Below are 20,184 nucleotides of genomic sequence, written 5' to 3' on the forward strand. Positions count from 1 at the left end.
CTAGTCGGCGGGAGGCGAGGGGGGCCGGCGCGGGGCGGGCGCAGCAGAGCTCGCGGGCGGCCCCGGCCCCGCGGGAGCGCGGCTACGGCGCGCGGAGCCGGCGGCGACGGCTGGGCGGACGCCCGCCTTCGCCTGCGTCGCTGCCTCCGCGCGGGCCGCCGCCCCCGGGGATGTGAGGGGCGCAGCTCGGCCGGCGGGGCTCGGAGGCCGGCTGCGGACGGTAACGCGCCGGGCGGACCCGTGGTGGAGGAGGGGTTTCCGTCTGACCCCGGGCCGCGGCCGGGGTGGGAGGCAGGAGCGCGAGCGGCGCTTGGGCTCGGAGGCGGCCCGGGGTCCCGCACCCGGCCGTCGTCGTTGCGGTCCCGGGGCTGGGAGGGTCGGAGAGGGCCTCGGCCGGGAGGGCCGGGAGGGGGCTGGGCCGGCGGGACCCGGCGGCAGGTGCCTACCCACCCTGTGACCCAACTCCCTCCCCGCAGCTCCACCCACTCTGGCCTAGACCCAGCCTCCAAGGGCTAAAAATATTGCCCGGAGGCTCCTGTGCGGAATCAGATCGCGCTAAGTAGGGCAGACGGCGCAGAGGCGACAGAGCTCCTCGGCCCCGGGGCCGGAGCAAGTCTCCGGGGCGGCGGTTCCGCCCACGCTCGGCCCAGCAGCTAGCGGCCTCCCTCCACCCAGCAGGCAAGTAGGCTTCCGCGGGCGTTGGTAGCGGGCACTGGTCTCCCGAAGTTGACCCACAGCGGGGCAGCTGTGCCCAGCCTCCCCATAGCCAGGGGACATTCGGCACCAATCACTGCTGGCTTCCCAGGGGGTGCCCCGAGTGCTGTATAAGCAAAGGCCGAAAGTTACCCACTGCAGGAATCCGAACTGGCCGGGAGAAGATGCAGGGCCCTCTTTATGTTAGAAAGACAAGCCACTGCTGCTGCCTTTTAAGCTCATTATGTTTTTCTTAATGAGAGAGGTGCTGTGCCAGGCACTCTTTCTGGTGAGTATCAGTCTGATCCAAGAGGGCAGGGAGAAAGGCTTCCCTGTCCGTTTCTTTAACTGGATGCCAGTTTCTTCCTCGGAAACTAGAAGCACGTGGCCAAGGAACCTGGACACTCACCTCCTTTGATTGGCTGTATCTTTCTTGTAGGCAAGCGATGCAGAAAGCCGGTTAGAATCAGGAGGTTGTGAGGTGAACTCTGGAGGCAGAGCTGGGAAGTTTGTTATCCGGTCGTGTTTTTTATGGCATTAGCCTGGGAGACAGCATCCTCTGTACCCTAGGGGCAGAGCTCCCACCAGGACCAGGCAGGACCAGCTTTACATACTCGTGCTTTCTGTGTCTCAGCTAAGAGAGTAGGATCCCGGTTGGGTCACGATCCGCAGCCGGTGTTGGGATTTGGGGCTTAGAAACTTGCTTTTCTTTGGAGTCAGGCAAATAGGTGTTCCTTGAGAGTAACACTCAGGCACTCACTGGGGCATTTGGTGGAAAGACCAACAAAGGGATTTTGTCTGCTGGAGCTGCATATGGTGTTCCTCCTGCCAGGTGTGTGTGGAGGCCAGTATGAAGCTGAAAAAGCAGGTGACAGTGTGTGGGGCTGCTATCTTCTGTGTGGCCGTCTTCTCGCTCTACCTCATGTTGGACCGAGTGCAGCATGATCCCACCCGTCACCAGAATGGTGGGAACTTCCCCCGGGTGAGTCACGCCTGGTTGCTAATCTCTTCGTGTACCAGTCCCTGAGCTCAGGCTGAGAGTCCGGGTCAGCCCAGGACAGGAGGGTTTCTTCCCAAAGGGCAGATTTTCCAGAAGCCCAGAGATCAAAAACAGTGATGGCAAAAAGAAAGAAGGAAGGGAAAAGACGAACTGCCGGCTTGTCCTCCTGAATTCTTGGCAGACATTGCTAATGGATTGCAGCATTCGTTCCCACTAAGCCCGGATGCAGTCCTTGTCAGCACAGCGCTCCTGACAGGCCACACTGGTTGTCGAGAAGAGGCACGCAAGATGAAATCTTTGCCGTCCACGAGCCAGGGAGTGGGGGCACTCCCAACCCAAGCGGATCGCAGTTCTCTGTAGTGATTTGCACATCTTTCCTCACCGGACCAGAGCCATCCAGCCCCATAGGCTCGTGGTTCCGCCTTCAGTTGGGGAGGGAAGGACCACAGGCCCTGGGTGGTGGGCCCCACGCAGAGATCCTTCCTGTGGCACAAGGGGCCGTGGGTGATTGCTTTCTGGTCTTTCGGCAGAGCCAGATTTCTGTGCTGCAGAACCGCATTGAGCAGCTGGAACAGCTGTTGGAGGAGAACCATGAGATCATCAGCCACATCAAGGACTCTGTGCTGGAGCTGACGGCCAATGCGGAGGGCCCGCCCGCCATGCTGCCCTACTACACGGCCAACGGCTCCTGGGTGGTGCCGCCAGAGCCCCGGCCCAGCTTCTTCTCTGTCTCCCCCCAAGACTGCCAGTTTGCTCTGGGGGGCCGGGGCCAGAAGCCAGAGCTGCAGGTAGGGGTCAGAGCCGGCAGGGACCTCTGGTGGCTGTGGATGGGCACTGAGCTACTCTCTGGCCTGGCAGATGCTGACTATATCGGAGGAGTTGCCGTTTGACAACGTGGATGGCGGCGTGTGGAAGCAAGGCTTCGACATCTCCTACAGCCCGCACGACTGGGACGCCGAAGACTTGCAGGTGTTCGTGGTGCCACACTCTCACAATGACCCAGGTGAGGACCCAGCAGGGCCCCGGGGGCCGGGCTGTGCGGAGAGCTTTGTGATGGCAGAGGTAAGGGAGGGGCAGAAGATGCCGGCATCCTCAGGGTATCCTGTGCTGGTGCCCTAGGCTGGATCAAGACCTTTGACAAGTACTACACTGAGCAGACCCAGCACATCCTCAACAGCATGGTGTCCAAGCTGCAGGAGGACCCCCGGCGGCGCTTCCTCTGGGCGGAAGTCTCCTTCTTTGCCAAGTGGTGGGACAACATCAACGCGCAAAAGAAAGCAGCCGTGCGAAGGCCAGTGCCCGCCGGGGAGGCATGGGAAGGCTGGCCTCTGGGCCCTGGACTGGGTGCCAGAGCAGCTGGGTGCCACACTGTGGGTGGCAGGGGGAGGCAAGGGGAAGCAGGGCCGAGGGGAAAGGGCATGGTGGAGGGGCCGAGAATGAGAAGGCAGGGACTGGTGTGATGGCCACTGGGTCACCGGTGTCGGGAGAAATCAGAGTTAGGTGCAGTCGTACGCACAAGCCAAGAGGGAGCGTGGGGCCTGGTCCGGAGAGAGGCAGGGCCGGGACAGCATGGAGGCTGTATGGAGGGAAAGGAGAGTGCCTGTTTGTTCTGTTGGTCCCGGGTGTGGGTGAGCGGGCTCAGTAAGGCCTGTGCGCACAGGTCCCCGCATCTTCTGGTTGGCGGGACTGGGCAGAGCATCCCTGCCCCACGCTGAGTGTGAGTCCTTCACTCCAGGCTGGTGGGAAACGGGCAGCTGGAGATTGTGACAGGAGGCTGGGTGATGCCGGACGAGGCCAACTCCCATTACTTTGCCCTGATTGACCAGCTCATTGAAGGACACCAATGGCTGGAGAAAAACCTCGGTGAGTCTGGGCTCAGGAAGGAGAGTCTGCCCCTGTAGCTGGACCAGGGAACAGCAGGGGCTGGGCACAGGGATTGGCAGGGGGGTGGTTCCTCTCTAGGCCGATTCCACCAGGCATGGGCTCAGTATGATGGCAGGAAAGGAGCTGGGTCCCCAGGACCTGAACCCCTCAGGACCTCTGGCTTCCGTGCCCTCTCAGGAGCAACCCCACGCTCTGGCTGGGCCGTGGACCCCTTTGGACACAGCCCCACCATTCCTTACCTGCTGCGCCGTGCCAACCTGACCAGCATGCTGATTCAGAGAGTGCACTACGCCATCAAGAAGCACTTTGCTTCCACCCACAGTCTGGAGTTCATGTGGAGACAGAACTGGGGTAAGACCAGGTAGGGTGGAGGGTCACAGGAGTAGTGCTCACTGCGGAAGGGAAGGGCAGGGTATGAGGGTAAGACCCACGTCTTTCAGAGCAGACCAGCAAGCACTTACACAGACCGCCAGAAGTACTGTCCTCCTTCCGGTTACACTGGGGATCGATCACATTGACCTCTGGCCTCTACAGAGCCCTCGTCTATACTGAGGGTCTGTCCCAGGAACTGTGGGCTCCAGATCCCTCCCTGTGCCCCTTGGCCTGCCCGTCTTCTGCAGCCTTAAGTCTGGTCCAGGCCTCACCTTCTGTCAGAGCTGCACGTGGCTGGAGCAGATCCCCAGTCTCCTGGCATCTCCGTGACCCGCTCCGGAGGCTGCCTGCTGGTGGCCGACTGCCCGGTGTGTCTTCTACAGACTCGGACTCCAGCACAGACCTCTTCTGCCACATGATGCCCTTCTACAGCTACGATGTGCCCCATACCTGTGGCCCGGATCCCAAGATCTGCTGCCAGTTTGATTTCAAACGCTTGCCTGGTGGGCGCATAAACTGCCCCTGGAAGGTGCCGCCCCGGGCGATCACAGAGGCAAACGTGGCTGAGAGGTATTTGCTCCCGGCCTAGGCTGGGCCATTTTCACTCCACAGGGGAGCCAGGAGACCTGGCCTTGGTGTGGGCTCTGCTGCACGGGGGTGCTTCTGGTTGTACGTCTGTAAAATGGCAGGCGGGGGCAGTGGGGCTCAGGTGGTGAGTTCAGGTCCACAGCCGCTAAGGTGGCGGCTCCTTCACTGAGCCTCCCTAGAAAGCTGGAGCAGCTCTAAGGAACCACCTTTTCCAGAATGGTTTTATTTCCCCAAATGAGTGTGTTTCCCAGCGTCCTAACAAACTGCCAGAGCCGGCTGACCGACTCAGAAGTGAATAATTCTCAAAAAAGGTAGTTTCTTGTACCATGTGGCCTAATATGCCTTTGGTTACTGCAGGCGTCTTGCCTTAGCTTGATGCAGGCCAGGACCCCCCAGTGCTTGTGGACCATTCACAAGCACGTTCAGTCCTGCCCAACAGCCCCCAGCATCAGAGAAAGCACACCTGTCCCCCTGGGGGGTTGTTAGGGACCCCTAAAGATGTCCCTGTGGCTGAAGTCTGCCCCCGCCTCCGCCCACTCTGGAAAGAACAGATTACCAGTGACCTGAACCGTGGGTTAGCTGGAACCCACTAGCCTTGACAATATAACAAGTTGAGCTGGTTTTCATGAGGCAATACTCTGATTTCCATGATGTCCACGAGGTGCAGCATGTGACCAAAAGGGAAAGAAAGTGGTCTTTTGTTTCTGAAAGCCAGAAATCTAAATGCAGATTCCAAGCAAGAATCCAGGACTATTAAGGGGTGATTTTTCTTAAAGCAGCAGCTGTGATCAGATGCCAGCCCAGCTTTGCAGAGAGCAAGTCATGAGAGTAACTTCGTTTTCTCCTTTGAAAGGCTTACAAGGCTGATAAATTAGAGGGAAGTGGTATTCTAGGAGTCCTCTCTTGAGAACAAAGTAGGAAAGTACAAGCTGGATCAGCACAGTTAAGTAGCTTAGTGGCAGGCTGACCTACAATACCTATAACACGCCGACGACTGGGTTGGTCTAAATGGAGAAAAAGCTTTAACGATACGCTACAAGGTTTTGGTTTCCTATTGATTTGACCAGTAACTTCGATGAAAAAGAAAGTGATAAACGTGTGTATATAGTTCCTACTGTGTACCAGGCGCTAGTCTGAATTTTATTTATTTATTTATGTTTTTGTTTGTTTTTTTTGAGAGCAAGAGAGAGCACAAGTCGGGGCGGTGCATAGAGAGAGGGAGACACAGAATCCAAAACAGACGTCAGGCTCTGAGCTGTCAGCACAGAACCCGACTTAGGGCTCAAACTCACGGACCGTGAGATCATGACCTGAGCCAAAGTTGGATGCTTACCCCACTGAGCCACTCAGGCGCCCCTACCAGGTGCTGTCCTAAGTATGTAGCAAATAGTAATTTATTTAGTTCATTTTAGCTTTCACAACATTATGATGGTAGGTATTGATGCTATTCTGATAAAAAACCGAGGCCTAGCAAGGTTAAGTAGCTCAACCAGGGTCACTCAGCCAGTACACGTAGAGCTGGTATAGTATGGTTCTGCTTTTAGGTCTTCAGAGCTGTGCTAACTTGTGGGCAAAGTGAAGCTGGGGTGTCAGAATGAGGACCCCCCCCCCCCCCAACCAAAAGATCTCAGTAGGTTGTGTGCGACGTGGGTCGAATCCAACCAGATAGGATTTATCGGATGTAAATGTAAAGTTCCATCCTTAGTCTCAGGAACGAGAACAGGAAAGGGTCGGGATGGGGAGAAAGGCCCTTGCTGAACCACACGTGTGGGAAACCCGCGTGGTGGCCGAGGTCGGCACTGGTGTGACCGTGGGGCTGCCGGAGACGCCCCCGTACACGCACGCGGCACACCGGGCTGGCCGAGGTGTGTGTCCTGCCTTCTGTTTGCCGGTCGGCCCACCCCGGAGTCCCGCATCAGCGCCAGGCCCCTCACCCTGAGGGACGTGGGCAGAAGGGCGGCTGGAGAACCGCTGGTGATGCAAGGGTGGGGGGGTGGGGTGCCGGGCCTGTAGAGCCTGAAGGGAGGCACAGGGGAATGCGGCACGTCTGTGGTGTGTGTGAAGGACCCCGGGGCAGGGGTGTGCTGTCGTGCATGGTGTCGGCCTGGAGTCCGGGAACTGCAGCCGAGCATAGGAAGACCTGGGCCCGCCCCGCTCCCTTCCTCTGCGCCGAGCCTCTGTGTCGGGCCCGCGCCCTTCCGCCCGCAGGGCAGCGCTGCTCCTGGACCAGTACCGGAAGAAGTCCCGCCTGTTCCGAAGCAACGTCCTCCTGGTGCCGCTGGGGGATGACTTCCGATACGACAAGCCCCAGGAGTGGGACGCCCAGTTCTTCAACTACCAGCGGCTCTTTGACTTTCTCAACAGCAAACCTGACCTCCACGTGCAGGTGTGGGGGGGCGGGAGGGGGGACGCTGAGCTGGGGAGGGGGGAGGCCCACGGTGCTGCAGCCTGGCCCTTCCCGAAGGCGCCGTGCTCCCCGTTCCCGACTCTTGGGCGGGGTCTCCCTTTGGTGTGAGAATTCCTTGCCGGCCCCCCGGGCTTGGCGTGCGGTGGGAAAGAGTGGGATATAGTGATCGCAGGTGGGGCGCGTAAGCAGAATCCTTGCCCCTGGCACTGGGCTGCAGCATGGTGGCGGGGGAGGGGGGGTTGACAGGTCCCAGAAGACTCCGGAACTGATGGAAGCGGGTTTTTGGGGTCCCTACAGGCCCAGTTTGGCACCCTCTCTGACTATTTTGACGCTCTGTACAAGAGGACAGGGGTAGAGCCAGGGGCACGGCCCCCAGGGTTTCCCGTGCTGAGCGGGGATTTCTTCTCCTATGCCGACCGAGAGGACCATTACTGGACAGGCTATTACACTTCCCGGCCTTTCTACAAGAGCTTGGACCGGGTCCTGGAAGCCCACCTGCGGTGAGACTCCCACCTTCCGCCTTCCTGGCTGGAAGGAGTAGAATCGGCTGTGGGATTTAAGGAAGGGCTGGATTGGCTCAGAAGGCCCTAGAAAGGCTTGGAGACCAAGGCAGGCAGAGATGTGGTGGAAAGGAGGGAATGGGGCTTGCTGAGCGAGGGCGGGCCTGGGAGTCGTGTGGGCAGGAGGCTGACCTCTGTCTCTGGGCAGGGGCGCGGAGATCCTGTACAGCCTGGCTGTAGCTCACGCGCGCCGCTCTGGACTGGCTAGCCAGTACCCGCTCTCCAACTTCGCCCTTCTGACGGAAGCTCGGCGCACCCTGGGCCTCTTCCAGCACCACGATGCCATCACCGGCACTGCGAAGGAGGCGGTCGTGGCAGACTATGGCGTCAGGTGGGGGCCCTCTCCTGCTCCCCGTCGGCTCCACACCCTTGCCCGCTGTCCCAAAGAAAGGCCGTGTTGGCGGTCAGGGGGCAGGCCTGCCGGTGAGGTGCACAGTCTGTGGCCATCTTCTCCATGGTCCCTCTCCCACCCCCTGTCCCTCGCAGGCTCCTGCGCTCCCTCGTCAGCCTGAAGCAGGTTATCATCAACGCGGCACACTATCTGGTGCTGGGGGACAAGGAGGCTTACCACTTTGACCCTGAGGCTCCCTTCCTCCAAATGGTGAGCCCCCTCCTCCATCTGCTCTGGGCGCCCTCGGGCGTGTGCGGTCCCATCCAAGAGCAGTGGTGTGAGGGTGTCGCTCTTCTTTTCCTTCCCTGCCCTGGGGTGAAGGATCTGTGCCCAGGGAAGCTGGTGGTCCACATCCGGGACAGGTAGGGGAGGAGGCAAGACTCCGAGCCAGGCCAAGGCCCGTGACGGTTCTTCCCTTCCCACCCCCTTAACTCCAGGATGACACCCGCTTAAATCACGATGCCCTGCCGGAGCGCACAGTAATCCAACTGGATTCCTCGCCCAGGTGAGCCAGACCGGGCCAGGCACAGAGGCGAAGCCACTCTGGCTCCCGACACCGTCTCGCCCCCTCGCCTGCCCAGATACTCTTGGCCTCTGTTTCTGCCTCCGTTGCCCAGGAAAAGCCTGCCTGGGTGAGCCTGCCTCTGCCTGCAGGTACGTGGTGCTGTTCAACCCGCTGGAACAGGAGCGGTTCAGTGTGGTGTCCCTGCTGGTCAGCTCACCCCGGGTGCGTGTCCTTTCTGAGGAGGGTCAGCCCCTGGCCGTGCAGATCAGCGCACACTGGAGCTCTGCCACTGACGTGGTCCCTGATGTCTACCAGGTAAGGTGGGGGCCCGGGAGGTGGGCCCCAGCCCTCCGTGCTCATCCTCGGCCTCTCCCCGGGGCCTCCCTCTGCCTTGTGACACCCGCCTCCCGCCCTCCTGCTTACGCCCCAGGTTGGGGACAGCCGTCTTGGGGAGAGGGGTTGCCCAGAGGACAAGCACTGTTGGCATTTGGGTCTGTCCTCGAAAGGCAGGTGAAGTTTGATAAACTATGATAATAGTGAGAATGGGGGCCAGGGTGTCGTGCTATTCCTTCGTTCATCAAGTGTGGAGAGTTAATGTGCGATTGCCATTTCCTAGTTTCTCAAATAGCATTTGAGACTCCTAAAAGTCTGACCCGAAGCAAGTAATGTCACTTCCACCTTCAGAGGAGGGGACAGAGGCCCCAGCAGGTACAGGGATCTGCTCAGACTTTATCAGTTAGTAAGAAAGCCCCAGGACTAGAATCCCGGGCCTGCATCCAGAACCGGTGCCCGTGCCGTGGGCCGCGCTTCCTCACCCTTCCTGTGCCAGCAGGTGTCTGTGCCCATCCGCCTGCCGGCCCTTGGCCTCGGCGTGCTGCAGCTGCAGCTGGGCCTGGACGGGCACCGCACCCTGCCCTCCTCTGTGCGCATCTACCTGCACGGCCGGCAGCTGTCCGTCAGCAGACAGGACGCCTTCCCTCTCCGTGTCATTGACTCTGGCACCGGTGACTTCGCCCTCAGCAACCGCTACATGCAGGTCTGGTTCTCAGGCCTTACCGGGCTCCTCAAGGTAAAGGGCCAGGGCGGGGAGCCGAGGAGGGTGTGCGTGGCGGTGGGGCGGTGCTGAGCCAACACCCGACTGACGGCGGGCCTCGGAGCGGGCCGTCTTGGCTCCGGGCTGACGGCACGGGGAAGCTGGGCTGGCTCCTTGGGGAAGTTCGTCCGTGCCCTCCCAGGGGGCAGGCCTGACATGCTGGTGTGGGGCCAGGGGTCAGGGCTGTGTTTCTTGGCAGAGCATCCGAAGGGTGGACGAGGAGCAGGAGCGGCGGGTGGACGTGGAGTTCCTCGTCTATGGCACCCGCACGTCCAAAGACAAGAGCGGAGCCTACCTCTTCCTGCCTGACGGGGAGGCCCAGGTACCCTAAAGACTCCTCAGAACCCCCGCAGGCCTCGGGAGGCCCCGCCAGCGGAGGGCACGAGGAGCCACGTGACCCGAGGCGGTGAGGCGGAGGGGCACGGGCCTTCCTCCAGGACGGTGCCTGCTGCCAGGGCCCTCGTGGGGGCCGCCTCCGGGAGGCGGGGTGGCCGAGGAACGGCCGCGGGGGCTTGGGCCGGCCCAGCCAGGGGTTTCGGGCGGAGGCCTGCTGGCAGAAGTACTTCCGCCGAGGCCGGGCCGGTGCCCCCAGGCTTTGCCTTCCGTGCTGCGGCTTCAGCTGCCGCCTGCTCTTTCCCCAGCCCTACGTCCCCAGGGACCCCCCCGTGCTGCGTGTCACCGAAGGCCCTTTCTTCTCAGAGGTGGTTGCGTACTACGAGCACGTTCGCCAGGTGGTCCGGCTCTATAACCTGCCAGGTGAGCCCTGCCGCTCGGAAGGTCCGAGGGGAGGCGGGGGCTGCAGGGGTGTGCGCTGCTCTTCCTTTTGCTCACGGCTCATGCGTCTGTTCCCAACAGAGGTATCGTTTGCAATGGGGTCACGGTAATTCTCTGAGAGAGAAGGTCCTCCAGAAATGCGGGGCGTCGCCGGGGGTCTGGGCACAGCCTCTCCCTGCCCAGTCTCTCCGGCCTCTCCATGCTCGCCCTTTGTCTTTGTGCCCAGGGGTGGAGGGGCTGTCTCTGGACATGTCGTCCCTGGTGGACATCCGGGACTACGTCAACAAGGAGCTGGCCCTGCGCATCCACACAGACATTGACAGCCAGGGTGCCTTCTTCACGGACCTCAATGGCTTTCAGGTGATTTTCGGGGCCCCGGAGAGCGCACGCAGCAGGCACTGGGAGCGGTCTGCCCTGAGGGGGGAGGAGGAATCAGAGACGAGAGTGATCAGGGACTCCTTCAGACTGGGGACCCGTTGGTCCCACATGGTGCCCGGATGTCCGTGACCTGCTGGCCTTCCCCTCCCAGGTGCAGCCCCGGCGCTATCTGAAGAAGCTACCCCTGCAGGCCAACTTCTACCCGATGCCGGTCATGGCCTACATCCAGGACGCCCAGAACCGCCTCACCCTGCACACTGCTCAGGCCCTGGGTGTCTCCAGCCTGCACGATGGTGAGCGGGGCAGGAGCTGGTGCACAGAGTGATGGGCGGGGTGGAAGCCCATCTGTGCCCCCCGCCTCTCCCCTCAGCGGTCCCCACCCCTCCCCGGTCCACATCACCTCCATGCCTGTAGAACCATCAACAGCAAGCCGTTAACTCCCGCCAGTCACACACGGGCATGGCAGGAGGGCAGGCCGCTGCCGTCACCCTCGCCCCTAGCGGAGGCAGCCTTGGAGGTGACGTGGGGTGGGGGGGTGGTGGGTGCCCTATTGGAACCCTTTAAGAAGCATCATGGTATTGAACAGTTACTCTCCTGGTCAGGGATGGGAGTAGGGACAGTTGAAAAAGTGCATATGATGTTATAACAGCAAAGAAGAAAAACATAGGCTGTTTTTAAAAGAGAGAATGGCATTTTTAAGAATTCAAACAAGGGCATGAGGAGTGCTGGCCTGGGGCTGGGCACGCCGGGCCAGCTGATGTGGCTCCTGCGTCCTCAGAGTAAAATGAACACTTTGCTCTTGGTGGCCTCTGAGGCCTTCAGATGGTTCGTGTTAGGGACAGAGCCTTTATGCAGGGCTGAGCCGAGAGGCTTCGCCCGGGGGTTGGTGGCTGGGGCAGTGGAGGCCTGACCCCCTGCTGCAGGAGTGTGGCTCTGATCGCCCCGCTATCAGGCTCTGCCACGGTTCTGTCTACGCTGTCAACTGCTAGCTGAACCCCACGGGATTCTCTCTGCTTTTCTGGAAAATAGCGTGCTGAGAGATTATTGTTATATACGCACGGGTCCGTTTTAGGACTTTCGGATATCTTTCCAAAAAAAGATTGCTCAAGATACAAATACGTAGGAACTACAGAAGTCAGAATGTCAGGCTGGGGAGATGGTTAGGGCCATCTGAGTGGACGCTCTCAAGAGATTCTTAGAAAAACAGGTGCTGGGAAAAATCCTCACCCCAACATATGTCTGCTTTGCGGCCAGCCCTTCCCCAAGCTTATTTTACGAAGAAAGCACAGGCGGTCATCCGCCATCCCTTTTCCCCAGGGTGACCACAAACGACACCTGATTGGAGCTTCTGTCTGATTTGCCATCTGCCTGTTCTCTCCGCACTCTCCTTGTGACGGATGAGGCGGCAGAGCTGGAGTCTTTCCCAGCCTAGGAGGAGGGTGGGAGGGCGCGGGTTCTAGTCCCAGCAAGCTCTGCCCCAGCTGCCTGGACCGGGGCCGCTGCAGCAAGCGCTGCTGGCTGGCGATGGCAGTTTTGTGTTCGCTGGTTTACTCTGTTCAAGTGGCCAGTGCAGCTAGCGATCGCCGCCCGAGCTCCCAGGTCTGTGCCCCCTCCTCAGGCACGGAGCGTGGGCGGTAAACTGCCAGGGCCTGCTTGCTCCCTCCGGCCTCTTTTGTTTCCTCTTCTGTGATACCGGCCCTTCGCTCGGTCCCCTTCCAGCTCCAGGCCCCCGCTCTTCCTCTCTTGAGTGACTCCGCGTGAGGCTGTAGCTCCCCGGGCTTTTCCCTCGGGGCCTGTGGTTGGGATTCTTCCAAAGCCCAGTATCTGCTTGGGGCTCACGGTGAACTTCCCCAGGCCAGCTGGAGGTGATCCTGGACCGTCGGCTGATGCAGGACGACAACCGGGGTCTGGGCCAAGGGCTCAAGGACAACAAAAGAACCTGCAACCATTTCCGCCTGCTGTTGGAACGGCGAACCCTGGGCAGTGAGGTAAATTCTGGACCTCCCTCCCGGGGAGCCAGGTCAGGCTGGTCCCTTGGGCGGCAGAGCTAGAGGCGGGCGAGGGGTAGCGAGAGTAGTGCTTCTCCTGGGGTGCGGGGGGTCAGTCTGACGCTCTGCTTCTCCATCTCCGGCAGCCTGGCGCCTCCCTTCTCCCACAGCGTCCTGTCGCCCATGCCCCCGAGCCATCTCCCGCCTTCCTCTGTGCCCCCTCCCCGCCGCCATGTTCTCTAACCCTCTCTGCTCCAGCCCCGTTCATCTCATGGCTTTCTTTGCCCCCACCAGCCTGGCTTTTTCTCCAAACTGGCAGCCATGTTTAGGGGCTTGATCTTTCACAGCAGCAGGAGCGATAACCGAGAGGTAAGGGCCAGCCACGGGGGGTCGAATTAGTACTAGCCACCGGTAGCTGGACTCGGAGCCTGCGGAGGATGGAGCCTGCCACCCAGCCTCCCTGTCTGTGGCTCGGTCCTCACCCACCAAGGAACTACTGATCACCCGCTGTGCTTTAGGGCCTGAGAGGGACACAGACTCTGACACTGACCCTGCTCTCCAGGACTTCCCTCGGGAGTAGGGGTGGGGGGTAGGCAGAAGTAGCTTGGCTGGTAGTAGTGGGAGAACGTTGTGAGCCAAGGGGATCGAGGACAGTTTCTGGGGGACATGTTGACCAGGTACAGCTGTGATGGATGGGGTCTGATGTAAACACAAGAACTGGGGCGCCTGGGTGGCTCAGTCGGTTAAGCGTCCGACTTCGGCTCAGGTCATGATCTCACAGTCTGTGAGTTTGAGCCCCGCGTCGGGCTCTGTGCTGACAGCTCGGAGCCCGGAGCCTGCTTCGGTTCTGTGTCTCCCTTTCTCTTTGTCCCTCCCCCACTCATGCTCTGTTTGTCTTTAAAAAATGAAGAAACCTTTAGAAATTTTTTTTTTAAAAGCACAAACTAAGGCAGAGGGAGACCACGTAAACAGGGAAGAGCAGTGAGTTCACTCAGCTAGGCCACAGCTGCTAGTCCAGCGTGGTAGCTTCTAGACACATGTGGTTATTTAAGTTAATTAAAATTAAATACAGGGGCACCTGGGTAGCTCAGTGGGTGAAGGATCCTACTTGATTTCAGCTCAGGTCATGATCTCAACGTTTTTAATTTATTTTTGGGACAGAGAGAGACAGAGCATGAACGGGGGAGGGTCAGAGAGAGAGGGAGACACAGAATCGGAAACAGGCTCCAGGCTCCGAGCCATCGGCCCAGAGCCCGACGCGGGGCTCGAACTCACGGACCGCGAGATCGTGACCTGGCTGAAGTTGGACGCTCAACCGACTGCGCCACCCAGGCGCCCCTCAGGTCATGATCTCAAAATTGTTGAGTCTGAGCCCTGTGTTGGGCCCCCCTGTGACAGCATGGAGCCTGCTTGGGATTCTCTCTCCCCCCCTCTCTGCTCCTTCACCGCTCACATTCTGTCTCCTTCTCAAAATAGACTTAAAAGAACTAAATAAGTTCAGTTCTTCAGTCATACCGGCCACATTTAAGTGCCCAGTGGCCACAAGTGGCTAGCAGCTACTCTGTTAGTGCAGGTATAGCTTATTTCTATCTCTGCAGAAAGTTCTAGTGGCCGTTGCTGGGCTAGCACGGGGTCAGGGTTCGGTTGGGGCAGACTAGTGGGCCCAGAACGGCTGGCTGTGGGGCCTGGACTTTATGTTGGAGGCCAGTGCAGGATCTGAGCACGGAGGGATGCTGTCGGACTCTGCCCTGAGCTTGTCCATCTAACAGTAGGAATAGGGCGGATCTCCAGGGAGCCTGGAGGCAGGTGAGACTTTGCAGGCTGTTCAAGCGGGAAGTGTTGGTGGCTTGAACTGAGCCGCGGGAGGGAAAGGTTGGGGGTGGGTGTGAGGACACTGCCGAGATGGGGAGAGATTCTGGGTGATTGGAAGGAAGGTGGCACTAGGGACAGAAGTCCAGAGTACAGAAAAGTGGCCGCCTTGGGGGAAGTGCAGCTTAGGCCTGTGAGTGTGGCATACAGGGCAGTCAGCCAAGCGGCCGCCCCCGGTCGGAACAGCTTGGGGAGCACTGGGCCCGAGGATCGGGGCCGGCGCTATGGGTGTGGGGCTGGACCCGGAACCGCAGGATCACTCAGGGTACTTGCTCCGTCCGTTACGGGCACACATCTGTCTGTCACCCGTTCTCCCGCACTGAGGATCTGCGATGGGAGATGGATGGCGCTCACAGGGCGTGTGCTCACATTAGTGTGAAAGCAGAAACCCCCAAGGTAGAGGAGACGTGTCCCTTACAGGTTGTGGGAGATGGGGAGTGACCACACATGGAGGGTGCTGGAGCCTTCCAGACGCTTCGGGGAAAGCTCTCTTCCCCTTCGCCCACATCTCGGCCGACCTTGCAGGTCCAGGATGGCCACACTACCAGCTACCCATCCCTCCTCAGCCACCTGACCTCCACGTACCTGAATACCCCAGTGCTTGCCCTGCCTGTAGCCAAGAGGCAGCTCCCGGGCCCCGGTCTGCGCTCGTTTCATCCCCTGGCCTCCTCCCTGCCCTGCGATTTCCACCTGCTTAACCTGCGGACGCTGCAGGCTGAGGTGAGTACCCCGCCCCGCTCTGTACCTCCAGGACTGGATTCTGGCCTTTCCTCACCCACACTCCTCCTGGTCCTGGTCCTGGTGCTGGTGCTGCCTCGAGGGCAGTGCTGTTGCACCCACGAGCGCTGAGCAGCACCCGCCCCCACCACCCCTTATGTGTCTGTCACCCAGGACGATGCCCTGCCCTCGGCAGAAACCGCACTCATCTTACACCGCAAGGGTTTTGACTGCGGCCTTGAGGCCAAGAACTTGGGCTTCAACTGCACCACGAGCCAAGGCAAGGTGAGAGGGGCCTGGTACAAGCAGGAACACGGTGCACCGGGGCATAGCAGGCATGGGGCTTGGGAGACTGCGGTGAGGTGAGCAGCGGAGAGAAAAGGGAGAAGCCGTTGATGAGTGATTTCAAAGCAACTGAGGCCTGGCCAGGGCACATTCTGTACAAGGCATGTGCTCCGTGAGTAGGGGCCACAGCCAGATGCAGTGGAAAACATCAGATATAAAAATCCAGGGGCGCCTGGGTGGCTCAGTCGGTTGAGCGACCGTCTTCGGCTCAGGTCATGATCTCGCGGTCCGTGAGTTCGAGCCCCACGTTGGGCTCTGTGCTGACAGCTCAGAGCTTGGAGCCTGTTTCGGATTCTGTGTCTCCCTTTCTCTCTGAACCTCCCCCGTTCGTGCTCTCTCTCTCTGTCTCAAAAATCAATAAAGGTTAAAAAAGTAAAAAAAAAAAATCCAAAGCCGTCATGCTGCGACTCTGAAAGCTCTGGTCATGGTTCAGGCAGGTGCTGACAGGTGCCCCCACGTGCCACAGCCCATGCTGGGCACTGGCGATTCCGGAGTGGACCTAACACAGTCCCTGTCTTCAAGGAGTTCGCTGCTCAGTGCAGTGGTTCCTACACTGAGGTCTGTGGATGGGCTTTGGGGTTGAGCAGAGTGAGCCCCTGGCCCGAACACAAGCTCTCGTGCACAGCTGGGCACCATGTTGCCCAGAGGGGCCAGAGCCTCTGTGAGGTTCTTAAAGAGGCAGCAAGTCATACAGAGAAAAGAGCTGTGTCACATAACGTGTGAACACCCAGCACAGCCTGTGCCATGTTTTCTCTCCACAGGTGGCCCTGGGGAGCCTTTTCCACGGCCTGGATGTGGGTTTCCTGCAGCCAACCTCCTTGACATTACTGTACCCTCTGGCCTCCCCCTCCAACAGCACTGACATCTATTTGGAGCCCATGGAGATTGCCACCTTCCGCCTCCGCTTGAGCTAGCGCTTCCTGTGGCCTGAAGAGAAAGTTCATCCACAGAGACTGCCTCTTACATAAGGTCGGGTTGGACAAACCAGATGGGTATCCTGTCCCGATCTACCTCTCAGAACTGTGACAGACTGGGCTCTGCCCTCATTTTCTGTTTCTCGTTGCTTCTGTGTTCGGTGGCAACCCCAAACCCGGTGTCGGGTAGACAGGGCAGATGCTAGTGAGATCTTGGCCAGAGGGTCCTTGGTCAGAGTGGGCGGTGCCAGCCTCTGCTTTGGGTAGTGAGCGGCACCCATTGGGCACAGGCTCAAGCACCCACCTTTCTCCCAAAATGGGATGGAGGAGAAGCAGGGTCAGGAAAGATAGGGGAGGCTGAGTGGGTAGGAGCCCAGCGCCAGGGTCACTGGAGGTGGGAGCTGGTTCTGGGTGGGGGGCGTCCTCTGGTTACGTAGGGACTGGATGTCCCGATGTGAGCGGGAACTGAGTGATGGCTGGGAGGAGGGGGTGGGGACCCAGAGTTAGCAGAGTGGAGGAAGAGGAATCTCCACTTTCTGTGATGACTCCACTGGGAGGACTCCACGCGTCGGCTAGCGGCTGTGGTGCGGCAGGAAGAGACCATGCGTCCCTAGAGACCATGTCATGGCTAGAGGTCATAGCACGCTTCAGGTACCAAAACCCCCATCTGGCCCCGGGCGCCTGGTCCGTGTGTTGATGTATGAGATGGTGGCAGGGACGTGGGGGCGTCTTCCGTCCTCGCTGACGCCTCTTCTGTTCCTGTACTCTGTACACCACTGTCCTCGAGCTCCTTCCCACCCTGGGGGCATCTGGTCTGGCATACTTCCTTTCCCTGGAAGGAAAATGAAGCCTCCAGTCCACCTCCCCTCCCCATGAGCGTGAGCAATTTGAGAAGGCTTTCTGCTCCGTCCCTACGGTCAGGCCATGGAGCTTCAGCTGTGGTACATGCTTCTACAGAGGGATTTGGATCCTGGCACAGGGACTAGGGTTATGTAGAGTGAATTAGGAGGCAGTATGTCTGTTCAGCAGCCTTCATTCCACTTCGATTAATAGAGCAAAGGTTTTGACGGTCTCTATAGCTGCCGAAGCAATATTTGGTAAAGTTTAAAATCTATCCCTTGTTAAAAATCTTAGTAAGTTAAGACTACAAAGAAACTCCTAATCTAGATTAAAAATCTCTATCAGAAACCAGCAGTTAATGACATTCGAAAGAGTCAGACACCACAGGCATTCCTATAAAAGAAATTAGCCAAGGACATACTATTATTTAGCAGGGTCCTGGCACCATAATCCCCACAGTAGAGCAGGCGAAGGAGAGGAAGTTACTACTGTCGTTATTTGGAGACAACAGAATGGCAACCTATAAAATCTACGAGAATCAGCTGGAGACCTAAGACCATTCTGTAAGTGGACATAAATGATAGACATCATGCTCCTGTAAGGATTTCGGTTCTCTCCAAATCAGCCCATAAATTCAGTGTGTTCCAGTGTGATTGAATACTTTTGGAATTTTGATGAGTTCTAAACTTCATTTGGAAGAGTAAATACATGAGAATACTAACAAATTCTGAATGGTGGTGAGTTGGGGGTGGGGGGGCGCCGAGGGGAGGAAAGGGCACATGTCCCGTGGCATTGCCCCAGGGACTCTCAGGCAACCACACATGGTCCGTGTGACCTGGTGTGGGATCGGAAAGACAGACTGATGGAACCAAAGTCAGAGTCCAGAAGCAGACCCAGGTAGATGGGAATTTAGTGGGATAAAAGGATTATTTGAAGTGGGAAAAAGATGGATTGCTTTAAATAGTACTTTAAGTCACTGGGTATCAAAGTAAGAGATCTGTAGCTCACAGTTTCCACAAAAATTAGTCCCAGAGAAAGGAACAAAAAAATTAAACTACAAAATTACTGAAGAAAATACAGGGTATTATTATACCTCTGGTGTGGAGAGCTGTTCTAAACATAACACAAAACCTGAAAGATGTAATAAGGGAAAAGATTAAACAGATTTTATTACCAAAAAATATTGAAAAGTTTTATGTATGGCGGAAAACATCAAGGTTTAAATACAAATGACAACCTGGGAGAAGATGTTTGCAACACCTCAAAAACCGGTGAGTTAATCATTTTGGGTGAAAGCTTGCTTTGGGGTCCTCAGAGAAGGTCCCCTGGGCCTGCTGGGCCCCTACCTGAATATCAAGAGTCCTTCCAGATCATCCAGGGCTGTTGGCAGCTTCAGGCCAGGGCACACAGAATCCTTTCTGTATCACTGTGGAAGAAATAAGATTATTGATGTGAGGTGCTCAGCAGAGTGTCTGATGCATAGAGGAGCTCAATAAATAGGAGCTATGATCTTACTAGTAAAGGATGCTAAACAGTTATATTATAGCAGGTGTCAATTACTCGTATAAGATGGCTTATAATCACATGATAAGGGAGACTGTGCCTCCTAGGAAATGAGCAAAATAAAGGCTGTTTATCTTTGGATATCTTAGATGTACCATGAAATCATTTATCTGCCAGGAACAACGTTTAATGCTACACACTGGCCTTTTAAAACGACCTAGCGTTGTTCAAGGTGTGGTCCGGGATCACCAGAAATACTTGTTTCAAGTCCGGCTTTTTGGCCTCTCCTCACTAGGGCTGCTCCTTCAGCCTGGACGTAGGACTGAGGGCCTGTGGAGCAGAGACTAAGACTCGCTAAGACAGATCTGTAACAGGAACAAGAAACAAACGTTCCTGTAGAACGTCGAAGAAAGTAGAAGGAAAAAGCCGATTCCTGGGCACAATCTACCGAACCAATTTCTGGGATGGCAGTCAAAGGATCTTTTTTAACAAGCTTCCAGGTGATTCTTTTGCACACATAATTTAGAAATGGGCCTGTGATTTTAAGGCATGCAGCCATCCTTTACCACCACGTGCTGGCACTGAGGCCTCAGTTCTGAGGGTTGTAATCATCGTTAGAATCCGGATGTGACACAGAAGCAACTCAACCACCGGAAATAGCATTCTGTTCCTCCCGGGAACCCTCCATGCACTTAGAACTTAAAATACAAAGTTCTAGCCCATTTCCACGAAGAGAGGACTATATGGCCAGTTGGAACCATGGAAGGGAGACTGAAACTAAGAACCCAGTCCTCCCATGCAGGTTGAGGCAGGTGCAGGTGGTGCTCTGATTCAGCTTGCCTAGGAGGTGGGCACAGAGAAACCTGTAGAAAGAGCGACCTCTCTAACCTCCGAGTTCACCTGCCTACCCCACGGTCACCGAGGTCAGCTAACTGCACTCATGTGCTCACAGAGGGGGGAAATCCCAGTCTGGGTAGCAGGACTGAAGCTTACCATCCAAAATGGAGCACCCTGAAAAACATGTTTGTTTTTCACTGACAAAAATATGTACAAATGACAAATACCTCAAGGGCGAGAACAGGCAATGGAGGAGGAGACCAGATCCTTCAGAGCAAACCAATTTTACATAAAGTCCGCGGGAAATAATTCAGATCTTAACAGTTACCTGGCCCAAGTGGGTCTGCGAAGAGTCTCTGTCCATTATGGGGCCTGACCTTGCACCTTCCTAACCGAGAATAAACCTGATCTGAAAGTCCACTCTGGGCACAGGAAACCCTAGGGGTTGGAGATGAAGGCTTCCCAGCGTTTGGAATGTGACAGAGTTGAAGATTGAAAACACAGCACCGAGTATGGAAGCCTCGAG

General features: G+C 57.6%; 1 protein-coding gene across 3 annotated transcripts; it reads left to right on the forward strand.

The window, feature by feature from the left end:
• Positions 1-18,962, forward strand: MAN2A2 (mannosidase alpha class 2A member 2). 3 transcript variants are annotated; one of them, XM_060617604.3, is made up of 25 exons: positions 1-220; positions 477-678; positions 1,526-1,675; positions 2,224-2,481; positions 2,552-2,696; positions 2,813-2,984; positions 3,429-3,556; positions 3,755-3,928; positions 4,333-4,519; positions 6,746-6,923; positions 7,242-7,444; positions 7,653-7,835; positions 7,991-8,105; positions 8,333-8,400; positions 8,550-8,715; positions 9,233-9,469; positions 9,693-9,815; positions 10,135-10,249; positions 10,494-10,627; positions 10,797-10,938; positions 12,500-12,633; positions 12,928-13,002; positions 15,028-15,222; positions 15,394-15,504; positions 16,326-18,962. In XM_060617604.3, exons 3-25 carry the CDS (start codon positions 1,544-1,546, stop codon positions 16,476-16,478), a joined length of 3,528 nt encoding a protein of 1,175 aa, XP_060473587.2. In that variant the 5' UTR covers positions 1-220; positions 477-678; positions 1,526-1,543; the 3' UTR covers positions 16,479-18,962. The 3 variants fall into 3 exon arrangements, with proteins under 3 accessions (XP_060473587.2, XP_060473588.2, XP_060473589.2); XM_060617605.3 differs by lacking the exon at positions 477-678; XM_060617606.3 differs by lacking the exon at positions 12,928-13,002 and having other exon boundaries at positions 2-220.
• The last annotated feature ends 1,222 nt before the right edge of the window (positions 18,963-20,184 follow it).

Source organism: Panthera onca, chromosome B3 (genome assembly GCF_046562875.1).
Source record: "Panthera onca isolate mPanOnc1 chromosome B3, mPanOnc1 haplotype 2, whole genome shotgun sequence".
NCBI classification, from domain to species: Eukaryota; Metazoa; Chordata; class Mammalia; order Carnivora; family Felidae; genus Panthera; species Panthera onca.

Coding starts and splice junctions, on each gene's coding strand:
- MAN2A2 (XM_060617604.3), top strand. CDS start 1,544: ATGAAGCTGAAAAAGCAGGTGACAGTGTGTGGGGCTGCTATCTTCTGT. Junction 4,520..6,745: donor GAGGCAAACGTGGCTGAGAG/GTATTTGCTCCC, acceptor TTCCGCCCGCAG/GGCAGCGCTGCTCCTGGACC. Junction 10,250..10,493: donor CCGGCTCTATAACCTGCCAG/GTGAGCCCTGCC, acceptor CTTTGTGCCCAG/GGGTGGAGGGGCTGTCTCTG.